The sequence below is a fragment of the Adiantum capillus-veneris genome, chromosome 8, assembly GCF_014529385.1.
Source record: "Adiantum capillus-veneris isolate H3 chromosome 8, ASM1452938v2, whole genome shotgun sequence".
NCBI lineage: Eukaryota > Viridiplantae > Streptophyta > Polypodiopsida > Polypodiales > Pteridaceae > Adiantum > Adiantum capillus-veneris.
This window is the reverse complement of record NC_140938.1, coordinates 30,524,630-30,541,960: the sequence shown is the minus strand read 5'-3', so window position 1 is coordinate 30,541,960 and position 17,331 is coordinate 30,524,630. Positions and strand designations below refer to the sequence as shown.

Genomic DNA, 17,331 nt, shown 5'->3' with positions numbered 1-17,331 from the left:
AACTATTGTGGTAGTTCTAGAATTTTCCCAAAAGAAAAAATCAACCAATTTGAAAAAGGGAATACTTCAAAATTACAGGGTCAAAAGAAGGCACATTCCCCATTGATATAGAAAAGGCACACTTGAAACGCTTCGAGTTTTAAGTTAAAACCTGAAGCATTTTCCCGGTTTTACACTAAAACTCGTAAATTTTTAGCACTTTTCTCAAGGGCAACAGTCGGGATTTCTCAATTGAGGCCATTAAGAATAAAGTACACCACCAGCTTTTATAAATACTGTTTGAAATCCTCCCAATTTAAGGTTAAATTTAAAGCATTAGCTGACTTTTACACTAACACTTGTAAAATTTGAATGGTTTCCTAATCGAAAGCCCAAATCTAGCCTTTGGATTTTCTCAAGTTTAGCTTGTTAGAAATACAATACATCTCAAATTTTTGTTAACGATGTGTAGGACTAATTGTAGCTCACAATCGTCCAAAGGTAAGCCATCATGAACTATAAATGTTGCAAGAGGCTGGGACTTAGAGGGAGGTCTCGTGTGACCTTACCAACAAAATGTTTACATAGGCTGATGGGAAGCGTAAAAGCATAATGGTATTATATAGGAGGCTCACCAATTAAGAGACTCGCTCGGACTATAGGTTGCTCGAAAAACTTTGCTCGGTGTTTGGTAAAACTCCACTACTCCAGGCGGACATTTCTAGAGTCATTCCATTTTGAGTGGGATGTAGTTAGGTTCTAGAGATTATCTGGCACTAGTCATCCGAACAAGTGCCATTATTGTCATGCCTTGGGACATCTTATCAGAGATTGTCCGAAAGGCACTCAGGCACGAGCAAGACAGAGACAAAGACCGAGACATAGAGACTCTAATGAGCAGCAGCAACAACATATAGAGAGACATAGAGACCTAGGACAGAGATTGCAGCAGTAGGAGCAGAGTTAGAGAGATGCTCATAGGCAGAGCAGTGGTTCTAGGCGTTGTACCGTGGCCTACAAGAGGAGAGAGGTGCTTGTTGTATCAGTGCCACAACAGGACAGTCCATCAGATGAGAGACAATTTTTACAGGAAGGCCTTCACTTCAGCGATTTGTAGACAACCAGGTGGAGTCTCTCAATAGAGGCACCGGATTTGGAGGTTGGGGGTCCTTCAGAGATCCATGTGTCAGGAGAGGAGGCTATGTCAGACTTGCCTCCCCCACCTGCAACTGTTACCCCTTGGTTTTTTGCTTGGTGGACCTTGGAGGACACCAAAGGAGAGGATTAGACCTGGGCTTTTAGAGATAGATGTTTTGCTTATTCAGGTCACAAGGAAGAGAGGTCATATGTTTATTGGTATACACTCCTACGTTCAAGACCACTATCTCCAAAAGTTAGGGAAGCTAGTTATTGGAATGAATTTTCAGTAGTGACAGAGCTCATGATTGCGAATTCTTCCAATCACTAGGATGTCAGAGGAGTAGTGAGGAGCTCTTATAGTTGACAAAGGAATTGATGTAACAATGTCAGACTTTGTAATAATTAATTTATTTACGAGAAAGTAGTTATCTAATTAGTTGTGTGCACATCAGAATAGAACTAGCAGTTCTAGGGCCTCAGGTGCACCCAAACTTGGGCCAGAGCACCTCAGGGAGACCCTAGCAGAAAATACATTTAAGTCCTAGTGATTGGGAAATCGGGTCTTCAGTAAGGGGTAGACAGTAGGCTCAGATTTCAGGCTCAGAAAATTACGCGTGTTAGTGCGAGCACAGGAATGAGATGGGGTCCTTAGAACAGTATTCCTACGGCCTAGATTATTTTTAAGGCCTTAGGATAAGTCAGTTAAACTAATTTTAATTGTTTGTGCCGGGTCAAATGGCCGGACAAGTTCAAACAGGTAATACCAGAGCAGTGCTGGTACAACATTGTGTCGGGAAGCAGCCAACGTTTTCATAAGAAGCATTCATGTGTGTAGTTGTGACTTAAATTGCACATTTCATTAATAGCCTAGGAACTTTTAAAGTCAAAAGTTGAAAGGTTTTTAAGTTATAAAGTAAGTGTACTAAGTGGCACACTTGCCCATGCAAAATGACTCTCTCTCTCTCAATCTCACCCTCCCTCATCTCCAAGCGCCTCTCTCTGGCTGGCTTTATAAGAGCACCCTCTCCCCCTCTTTAGAGGTTGGCAGTTCATCTACCCCCCCTAAAGTGAGCGTGCTCTATGCACCAGAGCTCTCCATTGAAGCTTGAGAATCACACCTTGTGGTGTATGCGGAGTCCTAGAGCTCCTATCACCTAGAACAAGGTTTCACTTGATCATAAGCTGCTGCGGGGGAAGATTCATCGCGAAAAGCAGTAGGAAACTCTCTTCCTCTCGCGCTTGGCTGCTGAAAATTCTTTGTTTTCAGCCCCTAATCATCTCGATTAGTGCTGTTTTCAGCGGAGCACTCATAGAATTTCACTCCACACTTCTTATCCTATGCCTACGCAAGTTTTGGTGCGATTCCATCGCAAAGAAGGCCTCTGTTTCGGCGTAGGAGTACGCATTGGTAAGAATTTTAGGTTATGTGCAGAAAATTACAGCAAGCATGTTTGTGTGCATTTTGCTTTTTTTTCTCTTGAGTTCGATGCATGAATGATTGCGCATGAAGTGCCACACATAGCGGAAGATGGACTCTCGGTTGTGAGAGATTCCGACAAGCTTTTTGGAAGCTAGACTCTCCTGGTGAGAGCTTCCAACAAAACTTGTAGAAGAGGGGAAGTCCTCTTAGCAGAAAGAGAGTGGAAACGCTCTCTCAGTCAGTAGTCAGAACTGAACAAGGAAAGAAATAGAGGACCGGCGGTTGCCCCGTTCATGTGCTTGTAAAGATTCTCCCTAGGAAATAAAGATAATCTCTTTATGGGGGGGGACCAACCCATCTTCTAGTCCCCAATGAAGTGTCAAGCTTCTCTCTCTCTCTCTCTCTCTCTCTCTCTCTCTCTCTCTCTCTCTCTCCACAATTCTCTTGAGTATTTGAAGTGCAAAATTAAAAGTCAGTTTACGCTTCCTATTTTTTGTGACAATGGTATCAGAGCAAGGTCATCTCTGTCTTTCTCAAGGGATTGATGACTCTTGGCAGACTGCAGAATTGGAAGGACGTGAGATAGAGTTCACTATCCTTCAACAACAGGTGGTAGAGTTGCAAAAAGCTCTCTCCCATCCAGAAGTCCAGAAGATTCTCCATACCCAGAAAGGGAAGGAGAAAGTGCCGATGGGGTCGGGAGAAAGCACGCAGAACCCACAGACACAAGAACCAAAGAAAGATCCTTTAAGTGGAACCTCCCACATGCATGAGAGACATAAGAAACCTCCAGAACGTGATGTGCGGTTTAATCCAAAGGTTCAAGAGCAGGATCCGATTCTCCTCAGTTTTCTTTCATGAAGGATCTGGAGGACATAGTCGCTCCAGAGGACATGTTCTTTGTCAATCCGCTGCAGCAGGAAGTGCAGTCGAGGGAAAGGACTCCTGTCCATAAGGAGTCTAAGCATAAAAAGAAGGAGCATCATAAGAAGAAGCACCACAAGTAGAAAACATTCAAGTCAGGTGACAAAGATGTAAAATTTGACACCTACAACGGACGGCGGGATAATGACAAAGCTTTGGCTTTCATCCGCCAATTTGAAGTTGCATTTCCAGAAGAGAACTTTAAGGAAAGATCCAAGCTTCACCATGTTAGTATGTACCTGAAAGGCACTGCCATCAGTTGGTGGGTGACCCTGATCCTAGAAAAACGCAAGCCCCAAGATTGGACTCCTTTCAAGGAGTTCTATGCACAATTCCTTCCTCCAGACTATGAGGAAGAAGTAAAGAAAGAATGGAATGAGGCACGGCGACGAGAGTGTGGAAGCGGCGGAGCAAGAGGAACGTTGATTGGCGGCCGAAGCCGAGGCTCGTAGACGGGAGCGCGAGGTAGACGTGGAGGCTAGACGGTAGGAGAGGGCAGCCATGCGTGATCTCATCACTTCTCTTGCGGCTCGATCGGATTCTTCCTACTCCCATAAGCTGAGTAAGGGTAGCCACCCTGTTCTGTGCAATAGTTTCTGAGCCCTTTAGGTAGCCCGCAACAATATTTCTCTATCTGCTCTGTCAATGGCACGAACTTGTAGGAAGTTACTGAGAGCAACGCTTTACAAAACTTCCAATTGTACTCCTCTAAGCTCTTGCAAGTAGCGGCAGTAAGTTGGTGCCAATCCGTCGTGACATTGGCTTCAAATTCGTTTGACAGTCACGCAGATGGAAACATTTTCTTAAAGTATACCCACGTGGCGGGTGACTGTCCTTGCATCAAAAATGTCGTCCACCACCATGAACGTGCATTTCCTTTCAAAAAGGTTGCATCTTTCCTGACATTGGAGGCCTTTGTAAAATTCCCCCCTGCATAAGCTGTATCAAACTGCTAGAGGAAGGTAAGAGCCTTTGTCTTGTCTTGGAAACCACTGAAGGTATCAAACTTTACCGCTGCACCACCTTCTTTGTATGTCTTTGGATTTTCCAATACTCCCAAATTGTCCTAGGGAAGTGTCTGCAACATGGGCGTTGTAATAGGGATCATCGGCGTCCCTTGGCCATTGACATTTTGAGTTGTTGGTGCCATATCTGGCTGCTGTCCAGAAAAACCAGCCATGCCAAAATTGCCCTGTGGCACCCCAAACTGGCCATGATTGCATTGAAACCCTTGCTGCATGCCAATACTACCATACATGGGGTTTGGCATCATACCTTGTATACCCCCAAACATTGTTCCTGGCATATAATGCTAGTTTCTAGGCGCATAACCAGCCATACTTTGGAACAGATCCACCTCTGAAATACCCAGGATGTACTGTGGGTGGTGGAAAAACTTGATGCATTGCCTGGAAATTGGTTCCCTGTCCATTTAATACAACATGTGGATTTTGAAAGGTGGCGTACTAGGAAGCTTCACAGACAAAATCCCCACGCAATGAGTGGGTGCATTTGTGAGGCAGAAAACAGAGAATTCAGCATGCGCATATTCTCGCTAAGTTTGGGGAAGTACCCGTATGCACCGGGAAAATAGATCACGTGTACAACGATCCCCTCGCTTCCCCAGACCTCCGGGGGGTATTAGGGATCGATTAGGGCCAAAACCCTAAACCTGCAAAAATACACAGCAGGCTGTATTTTTCTGTTTTGGGCTCCATTTCGCGTGCCGGTCACATCCGTAGCGAGCCCTCGAGCTCCCGCACATGTAGGGCTACTTGCCCTTTGAATCGGACGAGATTTCTTGCGTGAAATCTCTCCGAACTCACCTATATATGTGGGGGATTAACAACTAGCTAATCAAGTACCTGTGCAAGAGGCTCTTGCCTCGGCAATCGCGCATGAACTGTCACAAGACGGGAGCGTACACGAGCACTTGAAAATCTGAAAAATAATATACTTTGCAAAAGGGAGAGAAGGGAGAAGATCGACACAGTATTGGGGACCAGAAGATGGGCTGGTCCCCCCCCCTGTTAAGAGTATTCTTTTATTCAGGGAGAATTCTTATACAAGCACGAGAACCCGAGGAAACCCCTCCGTTTTGTAATCTTAGACCCGAGGGTCGTGCTTTCCCGTAAAGGGCTTGGGCACAAGGCCGTCCTTCCCGTAAGGGACTTAGGCGCGAAGCCGTACTTTCCTGTAAGGGACTTAGGCGTGAAGCCGTACTTTCCCGTAAGGGACTCAGGCGTGAAGCCGTACTTCCCGTGAAGGGCCTTCCCGTAAGACGAGAGATTCCTGCAAAACAAACCACACAAACACGCGACAACAATTCGTATGGCGAATCCACAATAGATACCTGTCGCTCTTGTGCGGGAAAAGCGACTTCCGTGCTTCGTAGTCTCGCGATCTCTTGCGGCAGAGTCTTTTCTTGCTGATGTTGGTACCTCCCGTGAGTGAGGGCATGTGGTGCTTTTATAGCTCCCTTGCCACGGCACGAATAACTGCTCGCGTAGAGTTTTATTTATTTATATATATATATATATATAATTTTTGCGTTGTTCTACCCGAAATAGGGAGAGAGAATTCGCTGGCTGGTTTTGTTGCTTTATCTTCTAAGTGGCTGCCCACTTATTGAGTGGGCGGCCGGCATATTTTAAAATTGGTCTGAACCTGCCCAAAAACTCAATAAAACCTTATAAGTTAAAACCAATGCATTTAACAACACTTCCCAGGCGTCCCTGGATGCAACCACATGCACGAATGCAATGCAAACATAGATTCCTCGCGGGAAAGTGTCTGCCTTCCCGCGATTGTTCCTGCTTTTCGTAAAAAGCTTCATTGAACCCATCTTTATTCTTGTGCTTGCGTTCTTACGCGTATTTTCTTACTCAGTTCGGATTTCCTCCTTAGCCTACGGGATGCCCCCTTACTGATGCACCCGTCACCCATCATGTGACGCATCAGGGGCACTCGTAACCCGGCCCTTTCCACTGAACTTACGGAAACTCCTTGGCGATGTTTACCGTCACCCATCAAATGACACATCAGAGTTGTCCATTCTTGATGGCAGTTCCTGTAGCTACAATCTTTTAACAGTTCTTAGTGCACACAATAAAATATCCTAAAAAAGAGATTAATCATTAAGAATAAGAAAATAGTCCAATTAGCAACATCCCTCTGGCTTCTAAACAGTTGACCTCAACTATAGTGCTTTGGACATATACCTCCAGTATCTCGGGATAAGCTGCTAATTCCTCCTGCGTCATCCACTGAGCATCTAGATTCGAATAGTTCTTAAAGTTAACCAAATACTTCCGTGTTATCTTTCCGGATTTGAGAGACCGCTTCTGATGACTAACTATCTGCTCCGGTTGGAGTATTTCTTCCATTTCCTCAACCTCAGGAGGTTCCTCAGCACTAGGCTGGCTTGGAGGCGGTCCCACATACGGCCGGAGTAAACTGACATGGAAAGCATTATGGATCTTCCAATTAGGCGGTAGCGCTAATTGGAACGTGACATCATTTACTTGCTCAATGATCTTAAACGGCCCATAATAACGGGTAGAAAGTTTTACCACCTTCCCCTTATGATACGCTTGTTTCTTAAGTCTTGCCTTCTCAAACTTGAGTAAGACTAACTGTCCGACTGTTAAGTCTAGATTCCTTCTGTGCTTGTCTGCAGCTTTCTTATGCTTTTCCTAAGAGCGTAGAATAGCTCTCCTAACTTGCCTGTAGGTTGTGTCCAAGTCTCGGACAAATTCATCTGCTGCAAAGATCTTATCCTTAGTTAAAAGGATGGGTGGAAGCAAAGGCTTACCATATAGAATCTCAAAAGGTGCTTTCCCTATCGATGAGTGCAAATATTTCTCCCAGTCAGATTGCCGGTCTGACACATAAGCTTTTAACATATCCAATATTGTGGAATTGGCTATCTCACTTTGCCCGTCCGCTTGAGGATGGTAGGCAGATGAAAAATTCAGCTTCGTACCAAGATTATCTATCAAGGCACGCCAAAAATTTCCTGTCATGCGAGGATCTCGATCACTCACAATAGACTTAGGCATTCCATGATGCTTAAAGATCTGTGCCAGAAAGACCCTAGCCATATGATCTGCTTTTATCGTTTTCTTGACTGGTATAAAGTATGCTTGCTTGCTAAACCTGTCCACAATGGTCCAGATCGCGTCATTTCCAGTCTGAGTTCTAGGGAGGTCCATGATGAAGTCCATGGCAATAATTTCCCAAGGTTCATTAGGCACAGACAAAGGTTGTAGCAACCCAGGCGTCTTATGCCGATCATACTTCACTTTTTGGCAAACCAAACATTCCCTGACATACTTATCAATGTCTGCTTTAAGGCTAGGCCAAAAGAAATATCTTTCCATTGCTAAGGTCGTAGGGAGAATACCCCGATGACCCGCATAAGGCGAAGCGTGTGCTTCATCCATGATCTTCTTTCTTAATGGTTCCGCCACACATATGGCTTGATGGTGGTAGAGATAACCGTCCCGAATGGAATAGGGAAACTCATTCTCTCCACGATGTAGCTTTTCCCAAATAGTGGAGAAGTCTGGATCATTCGGATACAAATCCGGTAGTGCTTCTAATTCTTGGTGATACACCGAAGTGATAGCGTTCACCCTTGGCCGCCTGGACAATGCGTCTGCGACCACATTCTTACTCCCAGCCGTGTGAAGGATCTGGAAGTGAAACATAGACAAAAAGTTTGCCCATCTTATCTGCTTCTCAGATAGTTTCCGTTGCGTAAGAAAATACCGCAAACTCTGGTGATCATTCTTGATCACAAAATCCGCTTCTAGAAGATAGTGCTTCCAGTTGGATAAGGCGTGAATCACAGCCGAGAGTTCGTTTTCGTAGATTGATGCATGCAACTTTGCATCCTTAAGCTGTCTGCTTTCATAAGCCATTGCATGGCCTTCTTGGTTTAACACTGCTCCGATGCAATCGCCTGAAGCATCGCAGTGAACCTCAAATGGTTTCCTTAAGTTAGGCACTATCAAAACATAGATTCCTCGCGGGAAAGTGTCTGCCTTCCCGCGATTGTTCCTGCTTTTCGTAAAAAGCTTCATTGAACCCATCTTTATTCTTGTGCTTGCGTTCTTACGCGTATTTTCTTACTCAGTTCGGATTTCCTCCTTAGCCTACGGGATGCCCCCTTACTGATGCACCCGTCACCCATCATGTGACGCATCAGGGGCACTCGTAACCCGGCCCTTTCCACCGAGCTTACGGAAACTCCTTCGCGATGTTTATCGTCACCCATCAAATGACACATCAGAGTTGTCCGTTCCTGATGGCAGTTCCTGTAGCTACAATCTTTTAACAGTTCTTAGTGCACATAAAATATCATAAAAAAGAGATTAATCATTAAAAATAAGAAAATAGTCCAATTAGCAACATGAACCCTAACAACTGTACATACAGATGAAAAGCCCTCGAGCGGCCCATCAGATTTCTGTATTCAAAGGGGGGGAGAGATGCACGAGAGCGGAATTATCGTGCTACATAGAGCAAGGGAGAAGGCAAGCTTTCCATTAAAGTTGTGATCACCTGCACCCACTACTCACACACATAGTAGTTCACAACAATGTCAAATCAGCCCCCTCTCTCAGTTTGGGCACCCCCTCTTCAGCTGGACTTGGCAAAGTCATCTGGAGCCGCCAAATGTCCCTTATGCCTCTTTTGAGTTAATTTCCTAGTACCTACCAACTTATACGTGTAGCGAGGGGCCTAAATGACTTTGAACTTAGCCTAGACACCCTTTTACTACTCAGATTCTAGTGCTGACTGGCTCGACCTTCTCGTGGCGACCTGCCCTTCCCGACTACGGGTGAAACTCTCGGCCGTCGGCCGTGTCACTAGCCACACAATGTCCTGCCATTTGTGACTTCAAAAAGAGGGTCCCAAAAATTAAATAAAAATCAAGGGAAAGAAACCAACAACTAAGGTTAGTGGTTGCCACAGCCTTGTGACACCAATAGTAGAGCCCCCCAAAGTATCATATCAAGAAGCACTTAATTTTAAAAGTTCTGGCTCCAAACTCACATATAATCTGCCCACAGCTAGCATAAAAAGGGGGATTTCCGTACAGTAGTGCCACGTCATCAGTCAGTGTAAAAAGCGGAGTGTTCGTATAGCTGTGCCATGTCAGCAAGCCAACGCAAGTTGCAGAGCATCTGTACAGGTTGACACATGGCAGCAACGCAGATCATGGGCGTCCGTACTGATGTACCACGTCATCATATTTTATGTGAGCCCTTGTGTGTGAGAGTGTCCTCTTAAAGTAGGCTTCTCGATGGAACTTTATAGGCCCCTAGGCTGGTTCTTGCAAAACTCAATCAAGTTAGTCACGACTTAGATGTCCCAACATCATGCAGATGACATTGATCACGGCACATAGGATTCCGGCGTTGATCAAAAGATTGGCGTGGACCACCTTCCTAGGGAGAGTGAGTCTGGGGCGGGCCAAACGAACGCATTTGGCCGATGCGTCTATGACCTCGACGCATAATTCCCAACCCTAAAACCCGTCACAGTGCCTCTTGTTGATACTTGGTTATTGGTGGTGATTTCAACAACATTGCGTCTGGTGGGCATTGGTGTTTTGCACATAGGCCAGTATTGTCATCTTTTTTACCTTTGGAGTAGTAGGCATGGAAGTGGTTATTTTTCGACACACTTTACAGATGCTTGGCACATTCCGGCGTTTGGTCTGCTACTCATGGGGATTCAGGGGGGCAGCCAGATGGCTGGAGCGTCTTGATGGATGTTATTCTTTGGTGGAGTTTTCGGCCTCCTCTCAACGTCATGGTGGTCTATTTCTGCTTCAGCTCTTTTCCACTTTCTTCCCTCACTCCCATGTGCCTAGCTTTTGTTGTATCACCCATCTTTGCATCACTGGTATTTTTTCCCTTATGGTTAATAATCATTGAATATCTGAGGGATTTTTTCACTATGAGATCCTTGTATGCCTACGGGCTGATGTAATGCCTTCGGGCTGTTGGGGTATAGGCGTCTGTGCCTTGCCCGGCCGCCCAGAGTCTGGGCGCCCACTGACTTGTATACCTTATACATAGCATAAGTGTATAGGGGGCTGCTCACTCTTTGAGTCTCCCCACCCACATCGTGTGTGTGTCTCCTTCTCTCTCTCTCACTCTCCGTCTGTGGTGCTCCCCGATCTGTCTCACACGAGTTCGTGATGACTCAGATCTATCATACATATCATGTAATCTGCGCCAAAGTGCTCTCGAAGTAGTCTCATACATAACAAGAGCATATACAGATTCCGCAAGGTGCAAAGAGAGCGTAGATAGTGCCATCTCCTCTAGCTCTTGCCACTGATCGTCAGACATGTTTGAAGGTCTACCTGCATCACCACTCAATGGTCGATGCAACCCTCGCTGTGTCAATGCATCAAGCATACACTCTCTCCATGCCGCAAAGTCTGACCCATCAAACACGCGCATCTGTGAGAGGTCACAATCTGATCGATCACCTGTCTCTGCCATGAGCACAATGTAGCAAACTAGAAAGCAAAACCACCTCACCAACAACACCTGGAAACTGTCTACAAATATGGTCAGAAACACAATGTAAAACCAGTGAGACACACTCCAAAATAGAGCTCCCGCAATGTCAATACAAGCCTCGCATGCTCTAGTATCACACTGCAATCTGTGAGCTAATCACCAAGCCCACACTGTGCGGTATCGATGCATACACACGCACAAGTTGGCGTCTGTGCCTTGCCCGGCCGCCCAGAGTCTAGGCGTCCACTGACTTGTATACCTTATACATAGCATAAGTGTATAGGGGGCTGCTCACTCTTTGAGTCTCCCCACCCATATCTGTGTGTCGTGTGTCTCCTTCTCTCTCTCACTCTCCGTCTGTGGTGCTCCCCGATCCCCTTCAATTGGTATCAGAGCTATGGTGATCGCGGAGAGCACGACGGCTTTGAGAGCTTCAAGGCGATAGCTCGCTCTCTCTCGACGGTAGAGAGATTAAGAAAGCAGAAGACTTGCTGTGAGAATGCAATGGGAGCTTGTGAGCTCAGTTGAGCGTGATATATGCTCTTGTGGAAGCTCAGAAAGGAGTGTGGAAGACTGTGTGTAAGTGAAGGTGCTGCCCTAAAACTGTGTGCGCAGCAGCACTATTTTCAGATTCGTTTTTCTCCTTGTAGAATGCAGATCCATTTCGACGTGGTCTACAACTTTGCAGAAGAAACTTTTTGCAAATTCCTCACCGTTTTGCTGATATTCAGCTCAGACTGACTGTATACAGAAATCCCAGATTTTCTGTTGTCGCATTGTGTGCGAGTTTGATGCACTTTTGGAAGCACGGGAGATGCTTGAAGTTGAGTGCATAAATTCTGAGCTGAAGATGCAATTGCAGCTTGTGTTAAGCTTGTGGTTTGAGGGTTTTTTGGTAGACTTGGGCAACGAAGTACGGAGGCGTTTACACACCATCGAGGCGGTCTCTTGAGAGACGCAGTTTTTTGGAGCACACAGGTGGAGCTTCTTTCACTGGTTTTCACAGGATACTTTGGCAGTGATTTTGTGCTTGGATTCATGGTCTTTGCGGATGGTTTGCATATGGTTATGGCGCATGGTTGATGCCCATTATACATGCATTTTGACTAGCACTTTCAAGTGCCGGTGAGCTCTCTTGAGAGCATTGTTTTCGCATTGATCAAGTTTCCGGATTGCAAATCTTTTGGCGCTTGCTTATGCGCAGTCACTCCGTTGATGTACGTTGAGTGCGGATTGCCATTGTATGTGAAAATGTGGAACCATTTTGGCATTTCTACTCATTGGCATTGAGTAGTGTTATGGTTTATGGTAGAGATTGTACTTGAGTTTTTTGCTCAGTTTTGAGGAGAAATTCTGTCGGATTTTTCCCAGATTCTCGCCATAGCTTGTGATCGAGTGTTTACTCTCACTTTGACAGGTTTTGTCAGTTTGTACACAGTTTTGTGTTTTTGTATCCACTCTCGCAAGAGTGAGGAGTTGTGTATCTTTCTTTGTTTGAGACAGTGGTTTGCTCTCGGGTGGGAGAGTCTTGTGATCTCGAGCATTGTTTGCCATAGTTTTGCAGAGCTTATGCATGTATGTTGAGTGTAGTTTGATGCGCATTGATTGCTCATTGTATTGAGCTTGTAGGACAATGGTTATTTTGTGTTGACAGCCATTGTGCGTCGAAACTCTGACGAAATTTTCCCAGGAGTTTTATGCGTATCATTTATGTGATCTAGGTAGAGATTGCGGGTTGCACTCAGCATTTGCGTGCGGTGTTCTCTGCAGGTGGGAGACTTGTGCGTGTGTATGCATCGATACCGCATAGTGTGGGCTTGGTGATTAGCTCACATATTGCAGTGTGCTACTAGAGCATGCGAGGCTTGTATTGACATTGCGGGAGCTCTATTTTGGAGTGTGTCTCACTGGTTTTACATTGTGTTTCTGGCCATATTTGTAGACAGTTTCCAGGTGTTGTTGGTGAGGTGGTTTTGCTTTCTAGTTTGCTACATTGTGCTCATGGCAGAGACAGGTGATCGATCAGATTGTGACCTCTCACAGATGCGCGTGTTTGATGGGTCAGACTTTGCGGCATGGAGAGAGTGTATGCTTGATGCATTGACACAGTGAGGGTTGCATCGACCATTGAGTGGTGATGCAGGTAGACCTTCAAACATGTCTGACGATCAGTGGCAGGAGCTAGAGGAGATGGCACTATCTACGCTCTCTTTGCACCTTGCGGAATCTGTATATGCTCTTGTTATGTATGAGACTACTTCGAGAGCACTTTGGCGAAGATTACATGATATGTATGATAGATCTGAGTCATCACGGACTCGTGTGAGACATGTACATTCACGAGCACGCCGACAGGTGACATGTTGGTATTGCTGGACACGTTAGACGGCGTTGTTTTCGTCGTATGCGACATCGTAGGAGACATGGCAGTCTCAGAGATGTATGTAGTGATGCCATGGACTCAGTTGCTTTGACAGTTGAGGCAGATGTAGTGTCGGAGTATACTAGTGACAGGGATGTCACTTTTACCTCGAGCTATGCACGAGATGCTATACATGTGGATAGTGCACTCCCTTCGCAGTGGTTGCTAGACGCAGATGCTATGTTTCATGTCACGCCGCATCGTGCATGGTTTTGTAGCTATTCTAGCGGGATGCTTGGCAGTGTACGTTTGACCGATGGATCGGTGCATGCGATAGCAGGTGCAGGAGATGTGAGACTGTCATTACCGAGTGGTGCATCTTACTTGTTACGACATGTGCGCTATGTACCAGATTTGATAGCGAGTTTGATCTCGATTGGTCAGCTTAGAGATCGTGGATGTCAGATTTCGCTACGAGAGCGAGATTTTGTGATGCATTTGGGTTCGCTAGTGATTGCGAGAGGTGCCAGGAGTGGTACAGGTTACCCATTGCATGTGGATCACGCGAGAGACGGTGCTGTCTCTGTGATCATGCAGCCAGGTAGAGAGCGAGAGAGCAGGCGAGTCTCTTTTGCTTGTGGGTTGCAGGATGCTTTGCATGGAGTGCAGAGCAGTGACCTTGTTGTGCAGGTTGCGTCTACGGATGCACAGGTAGAGCGGGATAGCTCTAGTGAGTCACAGCAGGATGAGTCATCAGAGGTGATGACAGAGATGACTCACATGGATGCTGAGATGTCGGCTATTGTGGAGTCATTTCTTGATATGCTTATGCCAGAGCTTGATGCAGATTCAAGACAGATGGATACTCTTGGTACACATGTGATATGTGGTGGGCACGAGGAGTCACTCCAGAGCTCGGAGTCAGAGTGCCATGGTCTCTATGATAGGGGGCAGGATTGCCATGAGTTGAGTTCTGAGTTGGAGGTGGCAGAGGTTGCCAGGGTTGCATCAACGTTCGGTGGTCTCATGTATGAGATGTTGATCTTGAGACCGGATATCGCAGCTGCAGTGGGAGCATTTGCAGTTGGGGTTGTCAGTCGTTTGTTGACTGATGATGGCATAGTACACGAGGGAGATATGCAGATATTGCGTACATACTTGCAGTACGTGTGCGGTACGTCTGGTGGTGTATGGACTTACACGGGAGCAGGACAGCCGGATGCACACGATCACAGCCAGCCAGTGGGCATCGATTGAGAGCGGTTTTCTCTCACCTTTTGTAGTCTTTAGACTAGGTTCTCTTGCTTAAAGGCACAATCGCCTTTAAGTGGGAGGTTGTTGGGGTATAGGCGTCTGTGCCTTGCCCGGCCGCCCAGAGTCTGGGCGCCCACTGACTTGTATACCTTATACATAGCATAAGTGTATAGGGGGCTGCTCACTCTTTGAGTCTCCCCACCCATATCTGTGTGTCGTGTGTCTCCTTCTCTCTCTCACTCTCCGTCTGTGGTGCTCCCCGATCCCCTTCACGGGAGTCTAATTTTGATTACGTAGAGAGAGAGAGAGAGAGAGAGAGAGAGAGAGAGAGAGAGAGAGAGAGTGTTTGTAATTTGAGTGGAAAAAATCTGTTAAATTTTCCTTCGATGTGTAGGCAGACCCACCGCAAATAATTGTTGGGACCTTGACTTGCATACACAAAATGATTGAAACCAAGAATTTGAAGACAAATGCTATCAACACTTTAGTGATTGATGAGGTGACTTATGGGAACTGGTTTTACTTTGCCTTATGGAATTTGAATATGTTAAGAGTTTTTGGCTTTTGACTACTAGAAAGCAGGTAAAGCAAAGGTATATTTCACATTGATAGTTGGTGTACAATCTTGTAGGTATAATTTGAGATTGTGTGTTAGTTGAGCTGAAAGGATTGCAAGCATTTTCTTGAAGAGTAGGTGTTTAAGCTGAAGTCAGTACATTGTAAATCTCATTTTGGATGCAACTCCCACATCCAATTATAAAATGTATTTTTTCAAAATTTTGGTTTCACAAATTGTAGGTGAGACATACACCCACTAATTACAATCTTCCCATCAGGTGAAAATGAATTTTTTGGGTGAAGGGAACTAGCAATCCCCTATGGAGCATGGTGTTAACACTACACAATTTCTGCTAACAATTAATCCACCAATTTCTAAAGCCGGTGCATATAGCCTCCGCTCCATTCACAGTTTGGTGGTTTCATTGGAGAATGTTGCTTAGTTAGCAAGGCGGTGGGATTTAGGCTGCAAGGGAGACAGCTGATGGGACTATCTCTAGGTAGCTTCTTTCACAGGATCCATTCCCAGGATTGTGATTGTCTCTCCACTGGAGAGAGGTTGCTTTAGGGTTAATTTTGAGACATTGGACCAGGCTACTGAAGCTCTTTTACATAATCCCCTTGACTTTGCAAAGCTTATTTCTATTTATATAGATGGAAACAGGGGATGGATCTTGCTACTTTGGGCAAGCTTATCACCATAGTTTCAGCGGCATATCTCAGAGATTGGTAATTTCCTGGGAGTTGTATCGAGGGGGGATCAGGCGCTGCATTCACCCCCACTTTTTGGGTTATTCCTCACCCGTGAAGAATCATCCTTGATTCCTCTCTCTTCTAATGATTGATGGAGGGGACATTCTTCAGAGAATTCTCTTCATTGTTCTCCCAGGTCACTATATTGTTTGCTGGCGAGCAGGATACACCAAGCGAAACAACAACTTTGTCTTCATTCTCCACTCGAGCTTGGTTGGAGACTCTGCTGAATACATAAACTCTTAAAGCCTATTGATAAGGCTTGAAAGATCTTCTCCTAAGAGGCCTTATCAAGCAAGTGTAGATAGTTATCATCAAGAGAAGTGGCAAGGATGCCTAAAGATCGTTTATCCTTGGCTTGAAATTTGTGCTAAAGCTGCCCTACTTGCAAATGTATCTCCTGCATGCTTGATAACTCCCCAAAACCCTTCTTCATTCCATGTGTGGAAGCCATAGTCATTAAACTCTTTTAATGTGTCTCTCCCCATGTGTACAAGAGGCCGATGGTGAGTGAGGAGAGGTGGTACCACAATATAGAATAGATTGGGCAGTGTCTTGCTCCTTTACAAGATGTGTGTCTTCATATCAGCACCATTCAACAAGATTATGACATACATAGCTATAGATGAGTGGGACAGATGACAACGGGAATTAGGATGTGTAAAAAAGAAACTCAATTCGACTTGGAATTGTAAAAACTAGCACTTATCAAAGAGGAGAGTTGAAGATTATTTAGCCGAAATATTTGGCAAAACACTCCATTTGTATTGCTTGTAGCCTTGTGGTTGCTGCAATAGTCGTAACTCTCAAGAAGGGCTCATTTGATGCTTCAAAACAGAAGTAGAACTCTACTCTTAAAAGCCTTGCGTGTTTTTCTTTGTTATGGGAAACTTCCCTATGGGGTACATCTCCCCTAGCAATAGGGTACATGGTACAAGAGAAAAAGAGAGGAGACTCACATGCAGAAGAAATAAATATACAACGGCTAAATCACAAAATGGAAGGGAGAAGAAGCCATGTGGTTGGCTGATAGTCCCACTGGATACCCTGGCCCACAATGAAGAAAGGCTCTGGTTGCTACAATTGTACGAAACCCTTGTGCTTTGTCTCCGCTCTATCGGGGCTACCATATATCCTATCATGTTTGCCCGCCAAATGTGTGCATCAGCTCCAACCAGAAGGCTCAAGTCTGCTTGCAAAAACTCTGTAGCAGTGGGCTCGCCATACATACTAGTGTCCCAGGCCACTGATCAGCTCCCATGTGCAGTGTCTCCTCTGTGTCTAAGCGCTGATGAGAAGTCAGGCAGCGAACAGTGTTGAAGACTACCTGCCAGGAGGCTATTCCTGAAACTGTTATTCTTTGTCTCATATCCAAGTGATGGTCCCGAACAGGC

At 45.5% G+C, this 17,331-nt stretch overlaps 1 protein-coding gene across 3 annotated transcripts in view; it reads left to right on the top strand.

The window, feature by feature from the left end:
- Positions 1-17,331, top strand: part of LOC147451891 (P-loop containing nucleoside triphosphate hydrolases superfamily protein) — a 78,564-nt gene that overhangs the window by 23,504 nt on the left and 37,729 nt on the right. For 2 of the 3 annotated variants that reach the window (XM_086517778.1, XM_086517776.1), the window contains exon 5: positions 15,021-15,125. The exons of the other annotated variant lie outside the window; for it this stretch is intronic. In XM_086517778.1, coding sequence (XP_086373904.1) covers positions 15,021-15,125 — 105 coding nt within the window. The remainder of the gene's footprint in view (positions 1-15,020; positions 15,126-17,331) is intronic. 3 annotated transcript variants of the gene reach the window in all.